This window comes from Triturus cristatus, chromosome 4_2 (genome assembly GCF_964204655.1).
Source record: "Triturus cristatus chromosome 4_2, aTriCri1.1, whole genome shotgun sequence".
Classification (NCBI taxonomy): Eukaryota; Metazoa; Chordata; class Amphibia; order Caudata; family Salamandridae; genus Triturus; species Triturus cristatus.
In genome coordinates this window covers 924,361,879-924,384,915 of record NC_140586.1, presented here as the reverse complement: position 1 = coordinate 924,384,915, position 23,037 = coordinate 924,361,879, and the positions used below count along the sequence as shown (strand labels likewise).

At 50.0% G+C, this 23,037-nt stretch overlaps 1 protein-coding gene across 2 annotated transcripts in view; it reads right to left on the bottom strand.

Annotated features, from left to right (window-relative positions):
* The window catches only part of LOC146835421 (complement factor B-like), a 687,940-nt gene extending 665,705 nt beyond the window's left edge, over positions 1-22,235 (bottom strand). For both annotated transcript variants that reach the window (XM_085602982.1, XM_085602983.1), the window contains exon 1: positions 22,042-22,235. In XM_085602982.1, coding sequence (XP_085459108.1) covers positions 22,042-22,093 — 52 coding nt within the window. In that variant the 5' untranslated portion in view covers positions 22,094-22,235. The remainder of the gene's footprint in view (positions 1-22,041) is intronic.
* Between the last annotated feature and the right edge of the window lie 802 nt (positions 22,236-23,037).

The window sequence follows — 23,037 nt, the reverse complement described above, 5'->3', positions numbered from 1 at the left end:
CATCTGGTACTCCTGGGAATCACTGTCTAGGCCCGTATATGCAGGTCCCCAGGGACTCTGCCTAGGTGCACCGGCCAGTGATACCCGGAAAAGGAATACACTCCTGCCAGGGTGTGTACCCAAGTAGTTGAGGGCTCCAGTGATGTGCAGTGCAAGAAAGTGAAGTGGAGTTAAAAATGAATACTTGGTCAAAAAATATGTTTAATGTGGATCAACCAAGTTTCATGTCTAAAAGAACCTATAGTCTGTTATATATTTTTTACAGGCTAGTCTTTGGTTCATGTGAGAGTGTGGTCGACATGTTTCAGCCGTTACGGTGACTTAACCCGGCTTTCATCAGGACCAAAAGAAAGAGCTACTGCAAAACTAATTATAAGGTGATATAACTAACCCCATATACCAAATGTGAGTGTGGGATACCGGTGTGGCGATTGCCACCCTACCAAAAAAGGCTCAAACTAGAGCGTAAGAACGATGTCTTCATTCCTAAAAAAGAAAAGTATATATGAACCTCATGCATATCAAAACACAACTACTGATTGCCACAAGGCAAAGCTGATTCAGCATCACCCAGATTAACAACTAAACTCCAAAATGATGTTTTTAAATACTAAATTTGTATAGAAAATTGAAAAAGACTCACCCAGCTTTGTGTGGGAGAACAGCCTCACCTCACCCGGCTGACTGCTCGGAGAAGGAGGCACCGCTCTGTTTAAATGTGGAGAAAGAAACCAGACAGATTGCCAATGGATACCCATCTGCTCAAAGCTCAACACACATATTTTAAACAAATTATAAAGGAACCAAAATTGATTAAAAAAGTCCGAGACCTCGTGACCGCCCATAAAAGTCTAGTAGTGTTAAGGTGATGTCTCTTTAGAACATCCTATCAGACATCCAGTATGACCAGGGTCAAACATAACTATGAATGATTGTTATTCAGTTGTTGAAAGAGCTGTCAACAGAAATCCAACAACCAAAACATAGAACATGCTGTCTTCCACCTTGCCTATCTATCGACATCTCTGGCTAACTTGCAGGCTGTCTGAGAGGCGTTTGGCAGGACAGAAAGGGTGCTACTTAGTTGCGATCGTGTTGGACGTGCGCGTTCTGAAATTACAATCAGCTGTATGCGCGCTTTAAAGAGACAGGTCCAAGACCTCATGACTAGGTCTGTGTAGTTAAGTCGATGTCTCTTGAGAAGAGCCAGTCAGGCATCTAGTATGACCAGGGGCAGATGTAATCATAAAAGAATGTTGATGGGTAAAAGAGAAACCAACCCTGGAATCTATCGCCAGAAATCAACCCACCAGTTCTAAGTTCAGGAGTATATTTAAAATGAAGTCAGCACAGAGCACACGCAGCCTGCCTCCTCACCTGTCCGTCGATACCTCTGACTAACTCGCAAGCTGTCTGGGAGGTATCGGCAGGACGGGGAGGCTGCTTATTAATAGCGCTCGTGTGAGACGCGTGCGTCTTAAATTGAATTCAGCTGCTCGTTCACTTGCACTGAAGCAGCGTCTATGTACAGTGAAGCGCATGCGCCTAGGGCAAGTGCTGATTGAAACGCGCATGCGTTAGTGCCGGACATTACGCCGATGTACCTAGCCAGTCCAAATTAGAATGTGTTACGAGATAATCAAAATAATCACAACAAGGCGAATCACCACAGAATAAGTCCGCCTACGTTTAAGGTGCGGTGTGTGGTATAGATCGCGCCACTAATGGGGACCTCGTATGTCTAACGCGCATGCGTCGGGGAGTAATGGAGTCGGCCCGCGCATGCGCGAGACATCGTAACACACCGGGGAGATGGAAAGCTCAGTCTTTAGTGCCTCCTGTTAGGTGTAAGTTATTGGTGCTTTTGACAATAATAGATTAAATCCTATAAAAGGCACAAGGAGTGATTTACCCACCATGACTATGGGGCAGTGGTAATATGTAATCTATAATCCCCACTCGGGGAGTAATGGAGTCTTCCCGCGCCTGCGTGAGACATCACAATACTCCGGGAAGATGAGAAGCCCAGTCTTTAGTGCTAATCAATAGGGGCACTTGAGTATGACTAATCAATGGTGTTGGACAAAGGTAAAGTGATCATGTCAACTGGCGATTTGGTCAGGTGTCAGTTATTCATTCATTAGACATGAATAAGTTAAGTCCTAGAAAAGGCACAAGGAGTGGTTTACCCACCATGACTTGGGACAGTTGGTAATGTATAATCCCTTGCTGAATACATGTAGTGTCATTGTGCACTAGGCTACAGAACAAGATCTCGTGAAGCTAAACATATCTGCACACTGTGGGATGTTGTAATGGCATCGGTTCAGTAGACAGATAGCGATGTCTCTAGGAAAAGGTATATCGACTGAATCCTTGGGTGCCCACGAGGCTATAAGGGAGCTTATTCCTCCCGCTGAGAGAGGCTACTCTTGATGATAGAGTAACTGAACTAGATCAAACATCAGTGTTTACTAGAATGATTAACACTGAGACAGTCTAACTGATTCAAGTATAGACCGAAGCCCATGGTATGTTGTCGTTCAGTCCTTTGGTGTCAGTCTTCAACTTAAAAATCCATTTTTGTTCTTTGGAAAATAAGAACTGGGCAACGTCCGTTATGTGTTGAGGAATAAACGGGCGTTCGAGTACTAGCCACCTTAAATCCTCAGCCTTGTGTTTTTTGGCTAGGAAATGCTCCGTCATCCGGGTGGATTGTCTCATGCAGCGGATGGTACTTTTGTGCTCGCTTATGCGGAGCTTCACTTTCCGTGTGGTGTACCCTATATAGTGTAGGGTACACGGACACGTGATTCTGTAAATTACGCATTCTGAATTACAGTTCGTGTGGTTGCGTAATATCCAGGGACGTTCTGTGCCTATGTCCACTGAGGTGGTCTTAGTGGTTTGTGGACAGACACTACAAGTTCCGCAGGGAAAGTGGCCACGAACTGGGGGTAGTGACCACAAAGTGTTGGTCTCACCTGTGGGATGTGACAACGGTCTGGTATGAACCAGACTGTCGCGCAAACTAGGACCCCTCTTAAAGGCAAATAAGGGAGGCAAGATCTTGCCATCCGCTATGTTCAATATTTGCCAATGTCTCCGTACTGTTTTCTGTATTTGGCTGGACATAGTACAGAAAGTGGTGACAAATGTGAGTCTCTCATTAGTAGTCTTGGGTGCGTCAGTGTCCAGTAGGGCATCACGATTGTTATTAGACGCCCGTTTCCAGGCTTTACGCACCAGACGTTTCGGATATTGCCGTGATTCTAGTTGTCTGGCAAGTGCCTCAGCATGTTTGTCGAACAGTTGTCTGGTCGAGCAGTTCCTGCGAACCCGCAGGAACTGGCCAACTGGAAGGTTCTCTCGGAGTGCCCTCGGATGATGGCTGTTAAAGGACAACAAAGAGTTTCTGGACATGGGTTTCTTATATAGTTCAGAACTCAGTGAGTTATCGTGAACAAAGATAGAGATATCCAGGAAGGCCAAACGATGTTTGTTGTACTCAATGGTGAAGCGCAAATACGCATTCTGTTGGTTTAACCATGAGTGAAAAGCATGAATTTCGTCACATGTGCCCCGCCAAACCACAAGGATGTCATCTATGTATCTCTTCCACAGCAACAGATGATGACGATACGGGTTGCTGTGGTTGAGTACAAAGTCCTGTTCGAATAGATGGACATAGAGGTTGGCGAGGCTAGGAGCGAAAACACTGCCCATTGAAGTCCCAGATGTCTGGAGGAAGATCTGGTCCTCAAACTTGAAGTAGTTCTCCATCATGGCTAGTCTGGCACAATCCATGATGAAAGGCACAGGGGTGATACTGTCCAGAGAACGTGCTTCCAAAAGGCCTCTGATGGCGTCGAGGGTCTCTTGCTGGGGAATACACGTATAAAGAGAGAGACTCTACGTCCAAACTGGCCAAGAGATCGGTGTCAGAGTTGAACTCTATCTCAGGTAAGAGTCGTAGAACGTCTGCCGTGTCTTTAAGGTAAGTTGGCATCTCACTGACCATAGGTCGTAAAAACACGTCTACGAATTTGGACAGAGGTTCTAGTAATGAACCGATCCCACAGATAATGGGACGGCCAGGAGGCGGTCGTTGCTGTTTGTGAATTTTGGGGAGGCAGTAAAAGTAGGGCATCACTGGGTTGCTGGTCACCAGGAATTTAGCCTCATGTGAAGTTATCCATCCCTCTGCCTCCCCTTCCTCAACCAGCTGTTTGATCTCTCGGGAGAGTCTAGATGTGGGATCTGACTCTAGGGCCCGGTAGGATTTAGAATCCGATAAGTGTCTAAGGCATTCTGCCCGATAGACGACAGTGTCCTGCAAGAGAATTGTAGCGCCTTGCTGCCTAGGCACTATGATGTAATGCCGGGTTTTATCTAACACAGACAGGAGGTGCTAAAACCTTCTAGCTTTCTTTCCTGTGCATTATTAAACCAGCCCAAAGTTTCCTATATGTAGACGTTGTTTTCTTTAGAATATAGATCTGGGTGGAGGTTTATTTGGTTAATGCCAGTCCTGCATTATACTTTATCTGAATGTCAAACCCCTCTCCGGCTCTGGTAGTTAGCCTTGTGTGGTCGGCCTTCCCTTTCCTAGGAGGGTCCAGTATACACTGAGAGTGTTGCTCACTCAGGTAGGGTGCAGCAGCACCAGAGGGCCTGGGACACCAACGATGAACAATGCAAGCTACTGGCAGTGCCCAGTGACCGCTGACTGACCTGTGACCTGCAGAAGAGCCACCTCCAGATCCTCCCAGTTCAGGGCTTTACACCACATGCCCACCACCTCACATGGGACCCTCCTCCCTGGGACATTCCCACAGTAAGTCACGGATTTCTTTTTCACAACCCCACATCAGCTTCTGTTGAACAGTTTCCCCGAGGATTCCCCCTCCCATGTTATGAGGGGCGTGGGTGAAACCTATTGAGCATCAATCTCCCCATCCACCCAATGGACCTTTTGTATTGAAAGGTCATCCTAAGATGGTGTATTGGGCAGAAGATAAAGCAAGAGAAAAAGTTAATCCCATGTAGCCCTCTCACCCTGTTTCTCTCTGTATCTGTGTGCGAACCACCTCTTAAAGACGCCATGCTCCATTGGAGAATGCATGGGGTGGTACTGCCTGCATTCATGGTAGGTTACCTCCCTCGGTGGTACTGTCCCACCAGTGACAGAGATGGTTGGTTACCTCCCTCGGTGGTACTGTCCCACCAGTGACAGAGATGGTTGGTTACCTCCCTCGGTGGTACTGTCCCACCAGTGACAGAGATGGTTGGTTACCTCCCTCGGTGGTACTGTCCCACCAGTGACAGAGATGGTAGGTTACCTCCCTCGGTGGTACTGTCCCACCAGTGACAGAGATGGTTGGTTACCTCCCTCGGTGATACTGTCCCACCAGTGACAGAGATGGTTGGTTACCTCCCTCGGTGGTACTGTCCCACCAGTGACAGAGATGGTTGGTTACCTCCCTCGGTGGTACTGTCCCACCAGTGACAGAGATGGTTGGTTACCTCCCTCGGTGATACTGTCCCACCAGTGACAGAGATGGTTGGTTACCTCCCTCGGTGATACTGTCCCACCAGTGACAGAGATGGTTGGTTACCTCCCTCGGTGGTACTGTCCCACCAGTGACAGAGATGGTTGGTTACCTCCCTCTGTTGTACTGTCCCACCAGTGACAGAGATGGTTGGTTACCTCCCTCGGTGGTACTGTCCCACCAGTGACAGAGATGGTTGGTTACCTCCCTCGGTGGTACTGTCCCACCAGTGACAGAGATGGTTGGTTACCTCCCTCGGTGATACTGTCCCACCAGTGACAGAGATGGTTGGTTACCTCCCTCGGTGGTACTGTCCCACCAGTGACAGAGATGGTTGGTTACCTCCCTCAGTGGTACTGTCCCACCAGTGACAGAGATGGTTGGTTACCTCCCTCGGTGGTACTGTCCCACCAGTGACAGAGATGGTTGGTTACCTCCCTCGGTGGTACTGTCCCACCAGTGACAGAGATGGTTGGTTACCTCCCTCGGTGATACTGTCCCACCAGTGACAGAGATGGTAGGTTACCTCCCTCGGTGGTACTGTCCCACCAGTGACAGAGATGGTTGGTTACCTCCCTCGGTGGTACTGTCCCACCAGTGACAGAGATAGTTGGTTACCTCCCTCGGTGGTACTGTCCCACCAGTGACAGAGATGGTTGGTTACCTCCCTCAGTGGTACTGTCCCACCAGTGACAGAGATGGTTGGTTACCTCCCTCGGTGGTACTGTCCCACCAGTGACAGAGATGGTTGGTTACCTCCCTCGGTGGTACTGTCCCACCAGTGACAGAGATGGTTGGTTACCTCCCTCTGTGGTACTGTCCCACCAGTGACAAAGATGGTTGGTTACCTCCCTCGGTGGTACTGTCCCACCAGTGACAGAGATGGTTGGTTACCTCCCTCGGTGGTACTGTCCCACCAGTGACAGAGATGGTTGGTTACCTCCCTCGGTGGTACTGTCCCACCAGTGACAGAGATGGTTGGTTACCTCCCTCGGTGATACTGTCCCACCAGTGACAGAGATGGTAGGTTACCTCCCTTGGTGATACTGTCCCACCAGTGACAGAGATGGTTGGTTACCTCCCTTGGTGGTACTGTACCACCAGTGACAGAGATGGTTGGTTACTTCCCTCGGTGGTACTGTCCCACCAGTGACAGAGATGGTTGGTTACCTCCATCGGTGATACTGTCCCACCAGTGACAAAGATGGTTGGTTACCTCCCTCGGTGATACTGTCCCACCAGTGACAGAGATGGTTGGTTACCTCCCTCTGTGGTACTGTCCCACCAGTGACAGAGATGGTTGGTTACCTCCCTCGGTGGTACTGTCCCACCAGTGACAGAGATGGTTGGTTACCTCCCTCGGTGGTACTGTCCCACCAGTGACAGAGATGGTTGGTTACCTCCCTCAGTGGTACTGTCCCACCAGTGACAGAGATGGTTGGTTACCTCCCTCGGTGGTACTGTCCCACCAGTGACAGAGATGGTTGGTTACCTCCCTCGGTGGTACTGTCCCACCAGTGACAGAGATGGTAGGTTACCTCCCTTGGTGATACTGTCCCACCAGTGACAGAGATGGTTGGTTACCTCCCTCAGTGGTACTGTCCCACCAGTGACAGAGATGGTTGGTTACTTCCCTCGGAGGTACTGTCCCACCAGTGACAGAGATGGTTGGTTACCTCCCTCGGTGGTACTGTCCCACCAGTGACAGAGATGGTTGGTTACCTCCCTCGGTGGTACTGTCCCACCAGTGACAGAGATGGTTGGTTACCTCCCTCGGTGGTACTGTCCCACCAGTGACAGAGATGGTTGGTTACCTCCCTCGGTGGTACTGTCCCACCAGTGACAGAGATGGTTGGTTACCTCTCTCGGTGGTACTGTCCCACCAGTGACAGAGATGGTTGGTTACCTCCCTCGGTGATACTGTCCCACCAGTGACAGAGATGGTAGGTTACCTCCCTCGGTGATACTGTCCCACCAGTGACAGAGATGGTTGGTTACCTCCCTCGGTGGTACTGTCCCACCAGTGACAGAGATGGTTGGTTACTTCCCTCGGTGGTACTGTCCCACCAGTGACAGACATGGTTGGTTACCTCCCTCGGTGATACTGTCCCACCAGTGACAGAGATGGTTGGTTACCTCCCTCTGTGGTACTGTCCCACCAGTGACAGAGATGATTGGTTACCTCCCTCGGTGGTACTGTCCCACCAGTGACAGAGATGGTTGGTTACCTCCCTCGGTGATACTGTCCCACCAGTGACAGAGATGGTTGGTTACCTCCCTCGGTGATACTGTCCCACCATTGACAGAGATGGTTGGTTACCTCCCTCGGTGATACTGTCCCACCAGTGACAGAGATGGTTGGTTACCTCCCTCTGTGATACTGTCCCACCAGTGACAGAGATGGTTGGTTACCTCCCTCGGTGGTACTGTCCCACCAGTGACAGAGATGGTTGGTTACCTCCCTCGGTGATACTGTCCCACCAGTGACAGAGATGGTTGGTTACCTCCCTTGGTGGTACTGTCCCACCAGTGACAGAGATGGTTGGTTACCTCCCTCTGTGGTACTGTCCCACCAGTGACAGAGATGGTTGGTTACCTCCCTCTGTGGTACTGTCCCACCAGTGACAGAGATGTTTGGTTACCTCCCTCGGTGGTACTGTCCCACCAGTGACAGAGATGGTTGGTTATCTCCCTTGGTGGTACTGTCCCACCAGTGACAGAGATGGTTGGTTACCTCCCTTGGTGGTACTGTCCCACCAGTGACAGAGATGGTAGGTTACGTCCCTGGGTGGTACTGTCTCACCAGTGACAGAGATGGTTGGTTACCTCCCTCGGTGGTACTGTCCCACCAGTGACAGAGATGGTTGGTTACCTCCCTCGGTGATACTGTCCCACCAGTGACAGAGATGGTTGGTTACCTCCCTCGGTGGTACTGTCCCACCAGTGACAGAGATGGTTGGTTACCTCCCTCGGTGATACTGTCCCACCAGTGACAGAGATGGTAGGTTACCTCCCTCGGTGGTACTGTCCCACCAGTGACAGAGATGGTTGGTTACCTCCCTCTGTGATACTGTCCCACCAGTGACAGAGATGGTTGGTTACCTCCCTCGGTGGTACTGTCCCACCAGTGACAGAGATGGTTGGTTATCTCCCTTGGTGGTACTGTCCCACCAGTGACAGAGATGGTTGGTTACCTCCCTTGGTGGTACTGTCCCACCAGTGACAGAGATGGTAGGTTACGTCCCTCGGTGGTACTGTCCCACCAGTGACAGAGATGATTGGTTACCTCCTTCGGTGGTACTGTCCCACCAGTGACAGAGATGGTTGGTTACCTCCCTCGGTGATACTGTCCCACCAGTGACAGAGATGGTTGGTTACCTCCCTCGGTGATACTGTCCCACCATTGACAGAGATGGTTGGTTACCTCCCTCGGTGATACTGTCCCACCAGTGACAGAGATGGTTGGTTACCTCCCTCTGTGATACTGTCCCACCAGTGACAGAGATGGTTGGTTACCTCCCTCGGTGGTACTGTCCCACCAGTGACAGAGATGGTTGGTTACCTCCCTCGGTGATACTGTCCCACCAGTGACAGAGATGGTTGGTTACCTCCCTTGGTGGTACTGTCCCACCAGTGACAGAGATGGTTGGTTACCTCTCTCTGTGGTACTGTCCCACCAGTGACAGAGATGGTTGGTTACCTCCCTCGGTGGTACTGTCCCACCAGTGACAGAGATGGTTGGTTACCTCCCTTGGTGGTACTGTCCCACCAGTGACAGAGATGGTTGGTTACCTCCCTCGGTGGTACTGTCCCACCAGTGACAGAGATGGTTGGTTACCTCCCTCGGTGGTACTGTCCCACCAGTGACAGAGATGGTTGGTTACCTCCCTCGGTGGTACTGTCCCACCAGTGACAGAGATGGTTGGTTACCTCTCTCGGTGGTACTGTCCCACCAGTGACAGAGATGGTTGGTTACCTCCCTCGGTGATACTGTCCCACCAGTGACAGAGATGGTAGGTTACCTCCCTCGGTGATACTGTCCCACCAGTGACAGAGATGGTTGGTTACCTCCTTCGGTGGTACTGTCCCACCAGTGACAGAGATGGTTGGTTACTTCCCTCGGTGGTACTGTCCCACCAGTGACAGACATGGTTGGTTACCTCCCTCGGTGATACTGTCCCACCAGTGACAGAGATGGTTGGTTACCTCCCTCTGTGGTACTGTCCCACCAGTGACAGAGATGATTGGTTACCTCCCTCGGTGGTACTGTCCCACCAGTGACAGAGATGGTTGGTTACCTCCCTCGGTGATACTGTCCCACCAGTGACAGAGATGGTTGGTTACCTCCCTCGGTGATACTGTCCCACCATTGACAGAGATGGTTGGTTACCTCCCTCGGTGATACTGTCCCACCAGTGACAGAGATGGTTGGTTACCTCCCTCTGTGATACTGTCCCACCAGTGACAGAGATGGTTGGTTACCTCCCTCGGTGGTACTGTCCCACCAGTGACAGAGATGGTTGGTTACCTCCCTCGGTGATACTGTCCCACCAGTGACAGAGATGGTTGGTTACCTCCCTTGGTGGTACTGTCCCACCAGTGACAGAGATGGTTGGTTACCTCCCTCTGTGGTACTGTCCCACCAGTGACAGAGATGGTTGGTTACCTCCCTCTGTGGTACTGTCCCACCAGTGACAGAGATGTTTGGTTACCTCCCTCGGTGGTACTGTCCCACCAGTGACAGAGATGGTTGGTTATCTCCCTTGGTGGTACTGTCCCACCAGTGACAGAGATGGTTGGTTACCTCCCTTGGTGGTACTGTCCCACCAGTGACAGAGATGGTAGGTTACGTCCCTGGGTGGTACTGTCTCACCAGTGACAGAGATGGTTGGTTACCTCCCTCGGTGGTACTGTCCCACCAGTGACAGAGATGGTTGGTTACCTCCCTCGGTGATACTGTCCCACCAGTGACAGAGATGGTTGGTTACCTCCCTCGGTGGTACTGTCCCACCAGTGAGAGAGATGGTTGGTTACCTCCCTCGGTGATACTGTCCCACCAGTGACAGAGATGGTAGGTTACCTCCCTCGGTGGTACTGTCCCACCAGTGACAGAGATGGTTGGTTACCTCCCTCTGTGATACTGTCCCACCAGTGACAGAGATGGTTGGTTACCTCCCTCGGTGGTACTGTCCCACCAGTGACAGAGATGGTTGGTTATCTCCCTTGGTGGTACTGTCCCACCAGTGACAGAGATGGTTGGTTACCTCCCTTGGTGGTACTGTCCCACCAGTGACAGAGATGGTAGGTTACGTCCCTCGGTGGTACTGTCCCACCAGTGACAGAGATGATTGGTTACCTCCTTCGGTGGTACTGTCCCACCAGTGACAGAGATGGTTGGTTACCTCCCTCGGTGATACTGTCCCACCAGTGACAGAGATGGTTGGTTACCTCCCTCGGTGATACTGTCCCACCATTGACAGAGATGGTTGGTTACCTCCCTCGGTGATACTGTCCCACCAGTGACAGAGATGGTTGGTTACCTCCCTCTGTGATACTGTCCCACCAGTGACAGAGATGGTTGGTTACCTCCCTCGGTGGTACTGTCCCACCAGTGACAGAGATGGTTGGTTACCTCCCTCGGTGATACTGTCCCACCAGTGACAGAGATGGTTGGTTACCTCCCTTGGTGGTACTGTCCCACCAGTGACAGAGATGGTTGGTTACCTCTCTCTGTGGTACTGTCCCACCAGTGACAGAGATGGTTGGTTACCTCCCTCGGTGGTACTGTCCCACCAGTGACAGAGATGGTTGGTTACCTCCCTTGGTGGTACTGTCCCACCAGTGACAGAGATGGTTGGTTACCTCCCTCGGTGGTACTGTCCCACCAGTGACAGAGATGGTTGGTTACCTCCCTCGGTGGTACTGTCCCACCAGTGACAGAGATGGTTGGTTACCTCCCTCGGTGGTACTGTCCCACCAGTGACAGAGATGGTTGGTTACCTCTCTCGGTGGTACTGTCCCACCAGTGACAGAGATGGTTGGTTACCTCCCTCGGTGATACTGTCCCACCAGTGACAGAGATGGTAGGTTACCTCCCTCGGTGATACTGTCCCACCAGTGACAGAGATGGTTGGTTACCTCCCTCGGTGGTACTGTCCCACCAGTGACAGAGATGGTTGGTTACTTCCCTCGGTGGTACTGTCCCACCAGTGACAGACATGGTTGGTTACCTCCCTCGGTGATACTGTCCCACCAGTGACAGAGATGGTTGGTTACCTCCCTCTGTGGTACTGTCCCACCAGTGACAGAGATGATTGGTTACCTCCCTCGGTGGTACTGTCCCACCAGTGACAGAGATGGTTGGTTACCTCCCTCGGTGATACTGTCCCACCAGTGACAGAGATGGTTGGTTACCTCCCTCGGTGATACTGTCCCACCATTGACAGAGATGGTTGGTTACCTCCCTCGGTGATACTGTCCCACCAGTGACAGAGATGGTTGGTTACCTCCCTCTGTGATACTGTCCCACCAGTGACAGAGATGGTTGGTTACCTCCCTCGGTGGTACTGTCCCACCAGTGACAGAGATGGTTGGTTACCTCCCTCGGTGATACTGTCCCACCAGTGACAGAGATGGTTGGTTACCTCCCTTGGTGGTACTGTCCCACCAGTGACAGAGATGGTTGGTTACCTCCCTCGGTGGTACTGTCCCACCAGTGACAGAGATGGTTGGTTACCTCCCTCGGTGGTACTGTCCCACCAGTGACAGAGATGGTTGGTTACCTCCCTCGGTGGTACTGTCCCACCAGTGACAGAGATGGTTGGTTATCTCCCTTGGTGGTACTGTCCCACCAGTGACAGAGATGGTTGGTTACCTCCCTTGGTGGTACTGTCCCACCAGTGACAGAGATGGTAGGTTACGTCCCTGGGTGGTACTGTCTCACCAGTGACAGAGATGGTTGGTTACCTCCCTCGGTGGTACTGTCCCACCAGTGACAGAGATGGTTGGTTACCTCCCTCGGTGATACTGTCCCACCAGTGACAGAGATGGTTGGTTACCTCCCTCGGTGGTACTGTCCCACCAGTGAGAGAGATGGTTGGTTACCTCCCTCGGTGATACTGTCCCACCAGTGACAGAGATGGTAGGTTACCTCCCTCGGTGGTACTGTCCCACCAGTGACAGAGATGGTTGGTTACCTCCCTCTGTGATACTGTCCCACCAGTGACAGAGATGGTTGGTTACCTCCCTCGGTGGTACTGTCCCACCAGTGACAGAGATGGTTGGTTATCTCCCTTGGTGGTACTGTCCCACCAGTGACAGAGATGGTTGGTTACCTCCCTTGGTGGTACTGTCCCACCAGTGACAGAGATGGTAGGTTACGTCCCTCGGTGGTACTGTCCCACCAGTGACAGAGATGATTGGTTACCTCCTTCGGTGGTACTGTCCCACCAGTGACAGAGATGGTTGGTTACCTCCCTCGGTGATACTGTCCCACCAGTGACAGAGATGGTTGGTTACCTCCCTCGGTGATACTGTCCCACCATTGACAGAGATGGTTGGTTACCTCCCTCGGTGATACTGTCCCACCAGTGACAGAGATGGTTGGTTACCTCCCTCTGTGATACTGTCCCACCAGTGACAGAGATGGTTGGTTACCTCCCTCGGTGGTACTGTCCCACCAGTGACAGAGATGGTTGGTTACCTCCCTCGGTGATACTGTCCCACCAGTGACAGAGATGGTTGGTTACCTCCCTTGGTGGTACTGTCCCACCAGTGACAGAGATGGTTGGTTACCTCTCTCTGTGGTACTGTCCCACCAGTGACAGAGATGGTTGGTTACCTCCCTCGGTGGTACTGTCCCACCAGTGACAGAGATGGTTGGTTACCTCCCTTGGTGGTACTGTCCCACCAGTGACAGAGATGGTTGGTTACCTCCCTCGGTGGTACTGTCCCACCAGTGACAGAGATGGTTGGTTACCTCCCTCTGTGGTACTGTCCCACCAGTGACAGAGATGGTTGGTTACCTCCCTCGGTGGTACTGTCCCACCAGTGACAGAGATGGTAGGTTACCTCCCTCGGTGGTACTGTCCCACCAGTGACAGAGATGGTTGGTTACCTCCCTCGGTGATACTGTCCCACCAGTGACAGAGATGGTTGGTTACCTCCCTCGGTGATACTGTCCCACCATTGACAGAGATGGTTGGTTACCTCCCTCGGTGATACTGTCCCACCAGTGACAGAGATGGTTGGTTACCTCCCTCGGTGATACTGTACCACCAGTGACAGAGATGGTTGGTTACCTCCCTCGGTGGTACTGTCCCACCAGTGACAGAGATGGTTGGTTACCTCCCTCGGTGGTACTGTCCCACCAGTGACAGAGATGGTTGGTTATCTCCCTCGGTGGTACTGTCCCACCAGTGACAGAGATGGTTGGTTATCTCCCTTGGTGGTACTGTCCCACCAGTGACAGAGATGGTTGGTTACCTCCCTTGGTGGTACTGTCCCACCAGTGACAGAGATGGTAGGTTACGTCCCTGGGTGGTACTGTCCCACCAGTGACAGAGATGGTTGGTTACCTCCCTCCGTGGTACTGTCCCACCAGTGACAGAGATGGTTGGTTACCTCCCTCGGTGGTACTGTCCCACCAGTGACAGAGATGGTTGGTTACCTCCCTCGGTGGTACTGTCCCACCAGTGACAGAGATGGTTGGTTATCTCCCTTGGTGATACTGTCCCACCAGTGACAGAGATGGTAGGTTACGTCCCTCGGTGGTACTGTCCCACCAGTGACAGAGATGGTTGGTTACCTCCCTCTGTGGTACTGTCCCACCAGTGACAGAGATGGTTGGTTACCTCCCTCGGTGATACTGTCCCACCAGTGACAGAGATGGTTGGTTACCTCCCTCGGTGATACTGTCCCACCATTGACAGAGATGGTTGGTTACCTCCCTCGGTGATACTGTCCCACCAGTGACAGAGATGGTTGGTTACCTCCCTTGGTGGTACTGTCCCACCAGTGACAGAGATGGTAGGTTACGTCCCTCGGTGGTACTGTCCCACCAGTGACAGAGAGGGTGATACTCCGAGCAGGTGCTGATGTACGGTGCTTCAATCATGCTCTCTCGCAGCCCGCACTTGTAGCTCAGCTCTGCCAGTGCTGGGTTGTGCATGGTATGTACATATCATAGGATGTCTTACTCTCTGTGCCTCAGAGGCTTCTGCAGATGTATTTGTTACACCTCCTGTAAATGATGTATATGTAATTCTAGTAAAGGGCTCTGATGCATTTCGGGTCAAGTTCTCGCTAGATAAAACTCGTAAATAAATAAATAGTCATGTTCAAGGAAGTGCGAGGATGTAAGCTCAGTCATGGGATTGTCCTAATTCCGGCAGCAGGGCTACAAACAGAGCCTTCCCAGGACTCATGGAGATCTGAAGATTTTGTAATACAATTGGAAGAAGAGGGAGGAACAAGGGCTAATTCAGCTCTGGACCAATCAGTCATTAGAAACAAGCAGAAGACCCTCAACTTCACGCAAAGTTACACCTAGACTCTTCTCCCTTTAATGTGCTAACATTAGCGGGAGCGGGGACCCTGGTCAGGAAACACACAGAATCATATCGGCGGCGCTGGTACTCCCAAGAACTCAACTACGATGGACGGTCCACCCACAAGTAAGAAAATACAATTTGAAAACCATGTGGCGATACAACCAAACTCAACTCAAGATTCCCCATTCTGTCCGCAGACTTATCACAACAGCTTAAGTTACCTACAAGTAAACTACTACAAATAAACCAATAAAAGAAAGTCCTCTTCATAGCAAACATGACATCATCACTAATGTCGGTTATCCACAGTGGACTGGCAAATGCGCATGTGGTTCACTTGACGTCTGTCAAAGCACCATTTATTATTCCAGACGTCAGACACTGCGAGTCACCGGCCGAGTGCCACTGGGTGTCCACTTTGTCTTGTGTCATCTTCAGCCTCTGCACAGAACCCCTTGGAGGGACATGCACTGACGAGAAATCAAAATCCTACAATGCACCCAGGACACCAAGATCTGTCAGAAGGTTTCAGCTGCTAATCGCAATAATCGAATCAATATAAAGCTGAACTTCAAGCTCCCATCCAAAAAGAAACATGACCAGAAGTGAACACCATCTGTGTGTAAGGTGCAAGAGTCATGGTCCGATCCAAGACTGTCTTCCAATATGAAGCTCGATGGACTTGCACACTAGCTCACCATCAACGCCAATCACTTGAAATCAAGACAGCAAGGTCCTTGCGTGTACGCCAGAATCCAATGACAAACTCACAATCCACGCCTTCAAGAATGGCCTCGCTTCTCCGCTGATTCTGCTCAAATGTGTCCCGCATGCCGCTGCCTGCCATGAGCTTAGCAAATGAGATCCCATCACACCTCCTTTGTAGGACTTAATAAGATCCCATCACACCTCCTTTGTAGGACTTAATGAGATCCCATCACACCTCCTTTGTAGGACTTAATGAGATCCCATCACACCTCCTTTGTAGGACTTAATAAGATCCCATCACACCTCCTTTGTAGGACTTAATGAGATCCCATCACACCTCCTTTGTAGGACTTAATAAGATCCCATCACACCTCCTTTGTAGGACTTAATGAGATCCCATCACACCTCCTTTGTAGGACTTAATGAGATCCCATCACACCTCCTTTGTAGGACTTGAATGGGCCACACCTGAAGACCCCCATTGACCAATCATGTTAGTTATATCAGTTCTAAAACTTCAAGAACAGTCACCAGAAACCTCGGCGAAAAGTGAAGCATTTAGACCGACAACAGCAAAACAGTAAGCAATAAGCATTGCCAAAGCCAACAGGTCTGTCATTGGCTGTCAGCCTTTTAACTTTGTCAGTACTTCTTTTATTTATTTTGTTAGGGATTTTGTAGAACAATTATTGTTGGATAAGCTGGTAGGCCCTCAATAATATAAAAAAAGCATTAGCTAAAAGCAAAATCATGTTTGGTCTTAATAAAGCAGACACTGCCATGGTAGTCCCTGGCACTGAAGAGAACGGCTCTGTGTGTGGACGCGCTCTCAGTGAAACGGGTAACGCTGTCACTGACAGTGCAGCGGGCCAATGGGTGAAGGGGGCTGCCCCACGCTGTATACTGTAGAGGGCAGAAGAAACATGTGAATGACACAACAATAGACCAATGGATGGAGAGAGGTGACTGGAAGCCAATATAGGTAAGTATATTACATATATAAGTTTAGCAGAATCATAAGCTGAGAGACAAGGAGAAAAACAGAAATCAGGCTCCCTATACACCTAGGGTCTGGAGGAGTATTCCACCTCACGCCACCCATCCCTTATCATACACAAAGGCGTACACACCCTGTCTCTCACACACACACACACACACACACACACAAACAGTCGGTAATATGTCAAGCATACCAACTCAGGGCTCAGCGGGAGACTCAGGGAAAGGACAGAACACCCTCCCCCCCCCAGTGCAAGCCGGGAGGCTCAGAGTGAAGGGAGGGGCAGAAGAACCCCTCTCCCCAGCAGTTGTCCCAAATCCAAAAGCTTAATGGACATGGGAATGGGTCGTAAAACTTGGGAATTCAAGAGCAAGTCCTACGTAGTCGGGTGTGGGGAAGAAATGTTCGTCGCGCTAGACCCCGTTACGAGAGACTGCCCCCTGTCCTCCCTACAGACCACACGCTGGTGTTTTGAGAGCAGTTGTAGGGGCAGAAGGGGTGCTGGAGGCCTTGAGGTGCTTGGTTCGGGCAGAGATCCTGCCACCCATCATTGAGTGGGAAAGACAGATGTGGGCCAGATGCGTACTCCGCGTAGGGGCGTTGGGAAGTGTTTCCGCACACACTGGGAAGTGCAGCATGCCCCTCTTGCGACAGTGCTGTTCCTGCACAAGAGAGCAGGATTCAAACTAGTTCATAAATATTAATGACGTCACTGATGCTGTCTGATCCCTGACCCCTTTGAAATGGATGTGGTTACACCAGAACAGCCTGAAAGATTTCAATCTGCCAGTCAGTGTCATTGAAAACAACAAATATCATAGGTTGACCACAGGATGTGCCTATGCATATGATCACCTCCTTAAAATGCTCCCTAACTGCCTGATCCCAAGAACACCAGCCATGGTGCCCTTCACTCACACTTCATTGATCAGCCTCTCCCCGATCCCAGCATCTTCGTGTGCAGCCTCCACCCCACACATACGCAGAACATCTCTTCTACAGTAGCCATGTAGCGTAACATTTGTTTCACAGAATGTGCCACAGCGACCTACCTGGGTGACCAGGTAGGGAAGGCAACGAGAAGTGTCAGGTACACTGTATACCTAAGAGGTAAACAATGGGGGGGACACCACCACTACCACACCCCACCAAAGTAAAATCATAAACGCTGACATTACCTCTCCACTTGCTAAGGAGTGGTTCGGTTCATTTCCAGGCTAGGGTAAGGGTGAGATGTGCTTTAGTGGCCATTGTGGGATGAGGGCTAGAGGTTTTGGTCGGATGTTGGCTGGTGGTAATGGGGGGATGTGGTTTAGTTATTATGGTGAAATATGATGCATTGATGGTAAGAAGTGGTATGTGGTTAAATTGAGGGTAAACAACCTTTACAATGCAACTTTTACAACGCACTACCATTACAACGAAACTTTTACAACGAACGCGATGTAACCACGTGATGCCATTACAACGCAAGTCTTTACATCGACTTGCGCTAGATGGCGTGCTAACATTACAAATAGTCTAGTTTACTATCCCAACACCTTCCCTACTGTTAAGTGGACTGGAGTTGGAATAGTAAATTACGCTTTTCTAATGTTAGCTCGCCATCTAGCGCAAGTTGATGTAAAGACTTGCGTTGTAATGGCATAGCGTAGTAACATCGCAGTCGTTGTAAAAACCGCGATGTAACTGCACACGTTGTAAAGACTCGCGTTGTTACGTCATACATCCTAAACTGAGACGTGACGTGGTTTAGGGCGAGCTGTGGTCTTGTAACGATAGTGTGTTGTGAACTTAGTAAGGTGAGCTTTGATGTAGCGGCTAAAGCCCAGTGGTAGAGGTGAGATGTGATTTAATGATTATGGTGGGATGTGGTCTTGTGGTTAAGCTGTGATGTGATCTTGTGGCTAAGATGAAGCGTGGTTTAGTTGTGGTGAGATGTGGTGTACTGATAATAAGATGTGACCTGGTGGTGAAGCTGAGATGCGAGATATAGTTAACAGTGAAGGCGAGATGTGGTCTAGTGGTGTAGTGTGTTGCATGCTTGTAGTTATGACCATCTTTTATCGTGCGGTCTAGTGGTGTAGTGCGTTGCATGCTTGTAGTTATGACCATCTTTTATCGTGTGGTCTAGTGGTGTAGTGTGTTGCATGCTTGTAGTTATGACCATCTTTTATCGTGTGGTCTAGTGGTGTAGTGCGTTGCATGCTTGTAGTTATGACCATCTTTTATCGTGTGGTCTAGTGGTGTAGTGTGTTGCATGCTTGTAGTTATGACCATCTTTTATCGTGTGGTCTAGTGGTGTAGTGCGTTGCATGCTTGTAGTTATGACCATCTTTTATCGTGTGGTCTAGTGGTGTAGTGTGTTGCATGCTTGTAGTTATGACCATCTTTTATCGTGTGGTCTAGTGGTGTAGTGCGTTGCATGCTTGTAGTTATGACCATCTTTTATCGTGTGGTCTAGTGGTGTAGTGTGTTGCTTGCATGCTTGTAGTTATGACCATCTTTTATCGTGTGGTCTAGTGGTGTAGTGCGTTGCTTGCTTGTAGTTATGACCATCTTTTATCGTGTGGTCTAGTGGTGTAGTGTGTTGCATGCTTGTAGTTATGACCATCTTTTATCGTGTGGTCTAGTGGTGTAGTGCGTTGCTTGCTTGTAGTTATGACCATCTTTTATCGTGTGGTCTGGTGGTGTAGTGCGTTGCTTGCTTGTAGTTATGACCATCTTTTATCGTGTGGTCTAGTGGTGTAGTGTGTTGCATGCTTGTAGTTATGACCATCTTTTATCGTGTGGTCTAGTGGTGTAGTGTGTTGCATGCTTGTAGTTATGACCATCTTTTATCGTGTGGTCTAGTGGTGTAGTGCGTTGCATGCTTGTAGTTATGACCATCTTTTATCGTGTGGTCTAGTGGTGTAGTGTGTTGCATGCTTGTAGTTATGACCATCTTTTATCGTGTGGTCTAGTGGTGTAGTGCGTTGCATGCTTGTAGTTATGACCATCTTTTATCGTGTGGTCTAGTGGTGTAGTGTGTTGCTTGCATGCTTGTAGTTATGACCATCTTTTATCGTGTGGTCTAGTGGTGTAGTGCGTTGCTTGCTTGTAGTTATGACCATCTTTTATCGTGTGGTCTAGTGGTGTAGTGTGTTGCATGCTTGTAGTTATGACCATCTTTTATCGTGTGGTCTAGTGGTGTAGTGTGTTGCTTGCTTGTAGTTATGACCATCTTTTATCGTGTGGTCTGGTGGTGTAGTGCGTTGCTTGCTTGTAGTTATGACCATCTTTTATCGTGTGGTCTAGTGGTGTAGTGTGTTGCATGCTTGTAGTTATGACCATCTTTTATCGTGTGGTCTAGTGGTGTAGTGTGTTGCTTGCTTGTAGTTATGACCATCTTTTATCGTGTGCTCAAGTGGTTGAGGTGATGGGTGGAGTAGTGATGTTCAGATGAGTTTTACTGGTTAACCTCTTCAGTGACAAAACCCTTTGACACCTCGTTCGGTGCCAATTCAAGATGCACAGCCGTTCAAGAATGAATCCAATCAATCAAAACTTGTTACTTCTTGACTTGTATATTTGTCCGTAATTTACTCCCCTTCAGTGCCCATGACGAGATGGTCTCATCATGGAGCGCGGTTGCGCTGTGCCCATGACGAGACTATCTCGTCATGAACCCCGCCCGCTAATGCAACGCCCGGCACAGGGCGGGGAAAGGGCGGGGCACTGAAGAGGTTAAAGCAAGATTTGGTCTATGCTCAAGGTATGATGTAATTGTATTTATATAACGTTTACTACCCATGATAAGGCGTTGAAGCGCTTTTCAGCGTTGAAGTGCTTTTCAGCAATAGGAAACCCTAACCCTAGCACAAGCAGCAACCCTTCTGACAACAAGAACCACATACAACAGCACTCAGCACTTGTAGGCCACACAGCAGCAATCTTTTAGCTGACATCGGCAAAATGATTACACCACAGCCATGCCATCGGAGCACTTGCCTGGCAGCCCTCCGAGGGCCGTGTTCCCAGCTTCGCCTGTTACCGAGCTGCCCTCCCTCGACCCTGGCACTGCTCTGTCCTCTCCAAGCCTTTTATTGTGCAATCACTTTTTGTGTTGTTTTTGTGGCTAATGAGCTGAGATGACCTGTGGTCTCTTGGCTTCTTGAGATGTAGTTCAGTGGATAAGTTGGGGTGTGGTGTGGTGTTTATGTAGGGTTGTAATCACTGGCTAAAGTGAGATGATTTTGTGGTAGGGTGAGATGTGTGTTGGACTCTGAGGTTTGGTTGTGTTGCGGTCTAGTAGTTCAGAAGTGTTACAGAGGTGAAAGTGAGATGTGTGCTGGTGGTTAAAGTGAGAGTATGGGGGCCACCTCTCGCTGGCATCATGGACACTGTAGTCAGCCCTGACCGTGTGTAGTGAGTGACCTAGTGCATTCTGGGTGTTGTAGTTTTGTTTTATTTTTATTGACATCATTTGACTAACACACCTGATAACAGTCATTCATAACACAGAAGCACCACAGTGACTGTCATGGCGGGGTGCAGAGGCCACTTTAGGGGATCAGGGCAGGGCGGGATGTTGTCTAGTGACTGAATTGTTGGCAGAAGAATCAAGACACTTTCGAATTCCAATCTCAGCTACCTGACTTCAGCACATCTCGTATTGTGATCCTGGGAAAACCAGGTTATTTCCCTGTGACTCTGTTCTCTTGCTATCTCGTGTTGTGAGGGGCTTAGACTGTGGGTACACGAGAGTACAGGCTGTTATATCAAACCCTAAAGATTCCCAGGTTTGTTGCCATTAGGGCACGGGTGCCTGGGCACACCCTATACTCTCAAAATCTTAGCACCCAAAGTAAAGGTTCCAAAATCAGATTAGAAGATTCTGAGCACACGATCCTTTAAAGGGAGCCCCGAGGTAACAAAATAGAGACAGGGAGCCCCGGGGTAACAGCAGAATAGAGACCCCGGGACAGAAAAACGAGGTCACATGAGACACGGGGCGAGGTAGAATCAGGCTGCCCTGCGCAAAGCAGAACTACAGAGATTTACCAACCTAGACGACAAACTAAAAGCCTTGCCTCTGTGATTACAGAAATTAAAAGAACAGTGTGCTGTCGAACCTGTCGAGTGCTGATAAAGACGCCTAGAGGCGGTGCGATACTCACTGTGCGCTACATTAGCATTTCATCTCCTTGGTTGAGAAAGCGCTTTGACGCGGAGGCATGGTAATACTTACTGCTGAGGATGAAGAGCATAACCAGCGCCGCCCCCACGAGCGTCTTCATCATCCGGTGCCTTCTGTGCGCCGGGCTTCAGTGCGCTGCTTCTCTTCGCGGTCTCCCGCTCTCTTTCACCTCTGTCTCTCTCCTCCTCTCCCTCGTTATTAGCCTTTGTTACGCCCTAAGCCTCCTGCCCTCGTCTGCGTCTTTCACTCCACGGGGCTCGGAGTTAAAGTTCCCGTGAAGGGGGCAGGGAGGGGGCTGGAGAGGGGGCAGAGGGAAGGGTGCGTATTTGCATACGGAGTTCGGAGTTTCCCAACCCTTTCGGTGTAAACACCTCTTTATCGCTGCTGATGAACAGGCTCACTTTTGGGAAATCTGCGTCTTGGAGCTGGGCCAACGTGAACCCAAGCCACGGATCAAAACTCTGGGCAAACGAGCGGACACCCATCCCTCCGTCTGGGGAGGGCACCTAGGGTGACCAACTGGCATGGGTCCAAATTCAGGATGGTGAGTGTAAAAATTCAGGACAAAGGGTCAAAATTCAGGACAAAAATTCAGGACAGAGGTCAAAATTCAGGACAAAACTTCGGGGCAAAAGGTAAATTTTACAGACACATAAGAGGAGGTTGCGCACTAGTATATAATTAAGCCCATCCATAGCCAAACATATTCAACCATTTGCAAACCTATCCATCATGTATCCTTCCATCCATCATTTCACTCACTCATCCATCCCTCCATCCACCCTTTCACTCATCCATTAATTATCCATCCATCCTTTCACCCTATCCATCGGTACACTCATCAATCCACTCTTCCACTCATCCATCCAGCCTTTTAGCCTTTCACCCATCCAGCCATCCTTTCACTTACTCATCCATCTACCCAGTCACTCATCCTTCCACCCATTCACCCTTTGAGTTATCAATCCATCCTCCCTTTCTCTCTCCATCAACCCTTTCACTTAGCCATCCTTCCTTCCACCCATCCATCTACTCATCCACTCATGA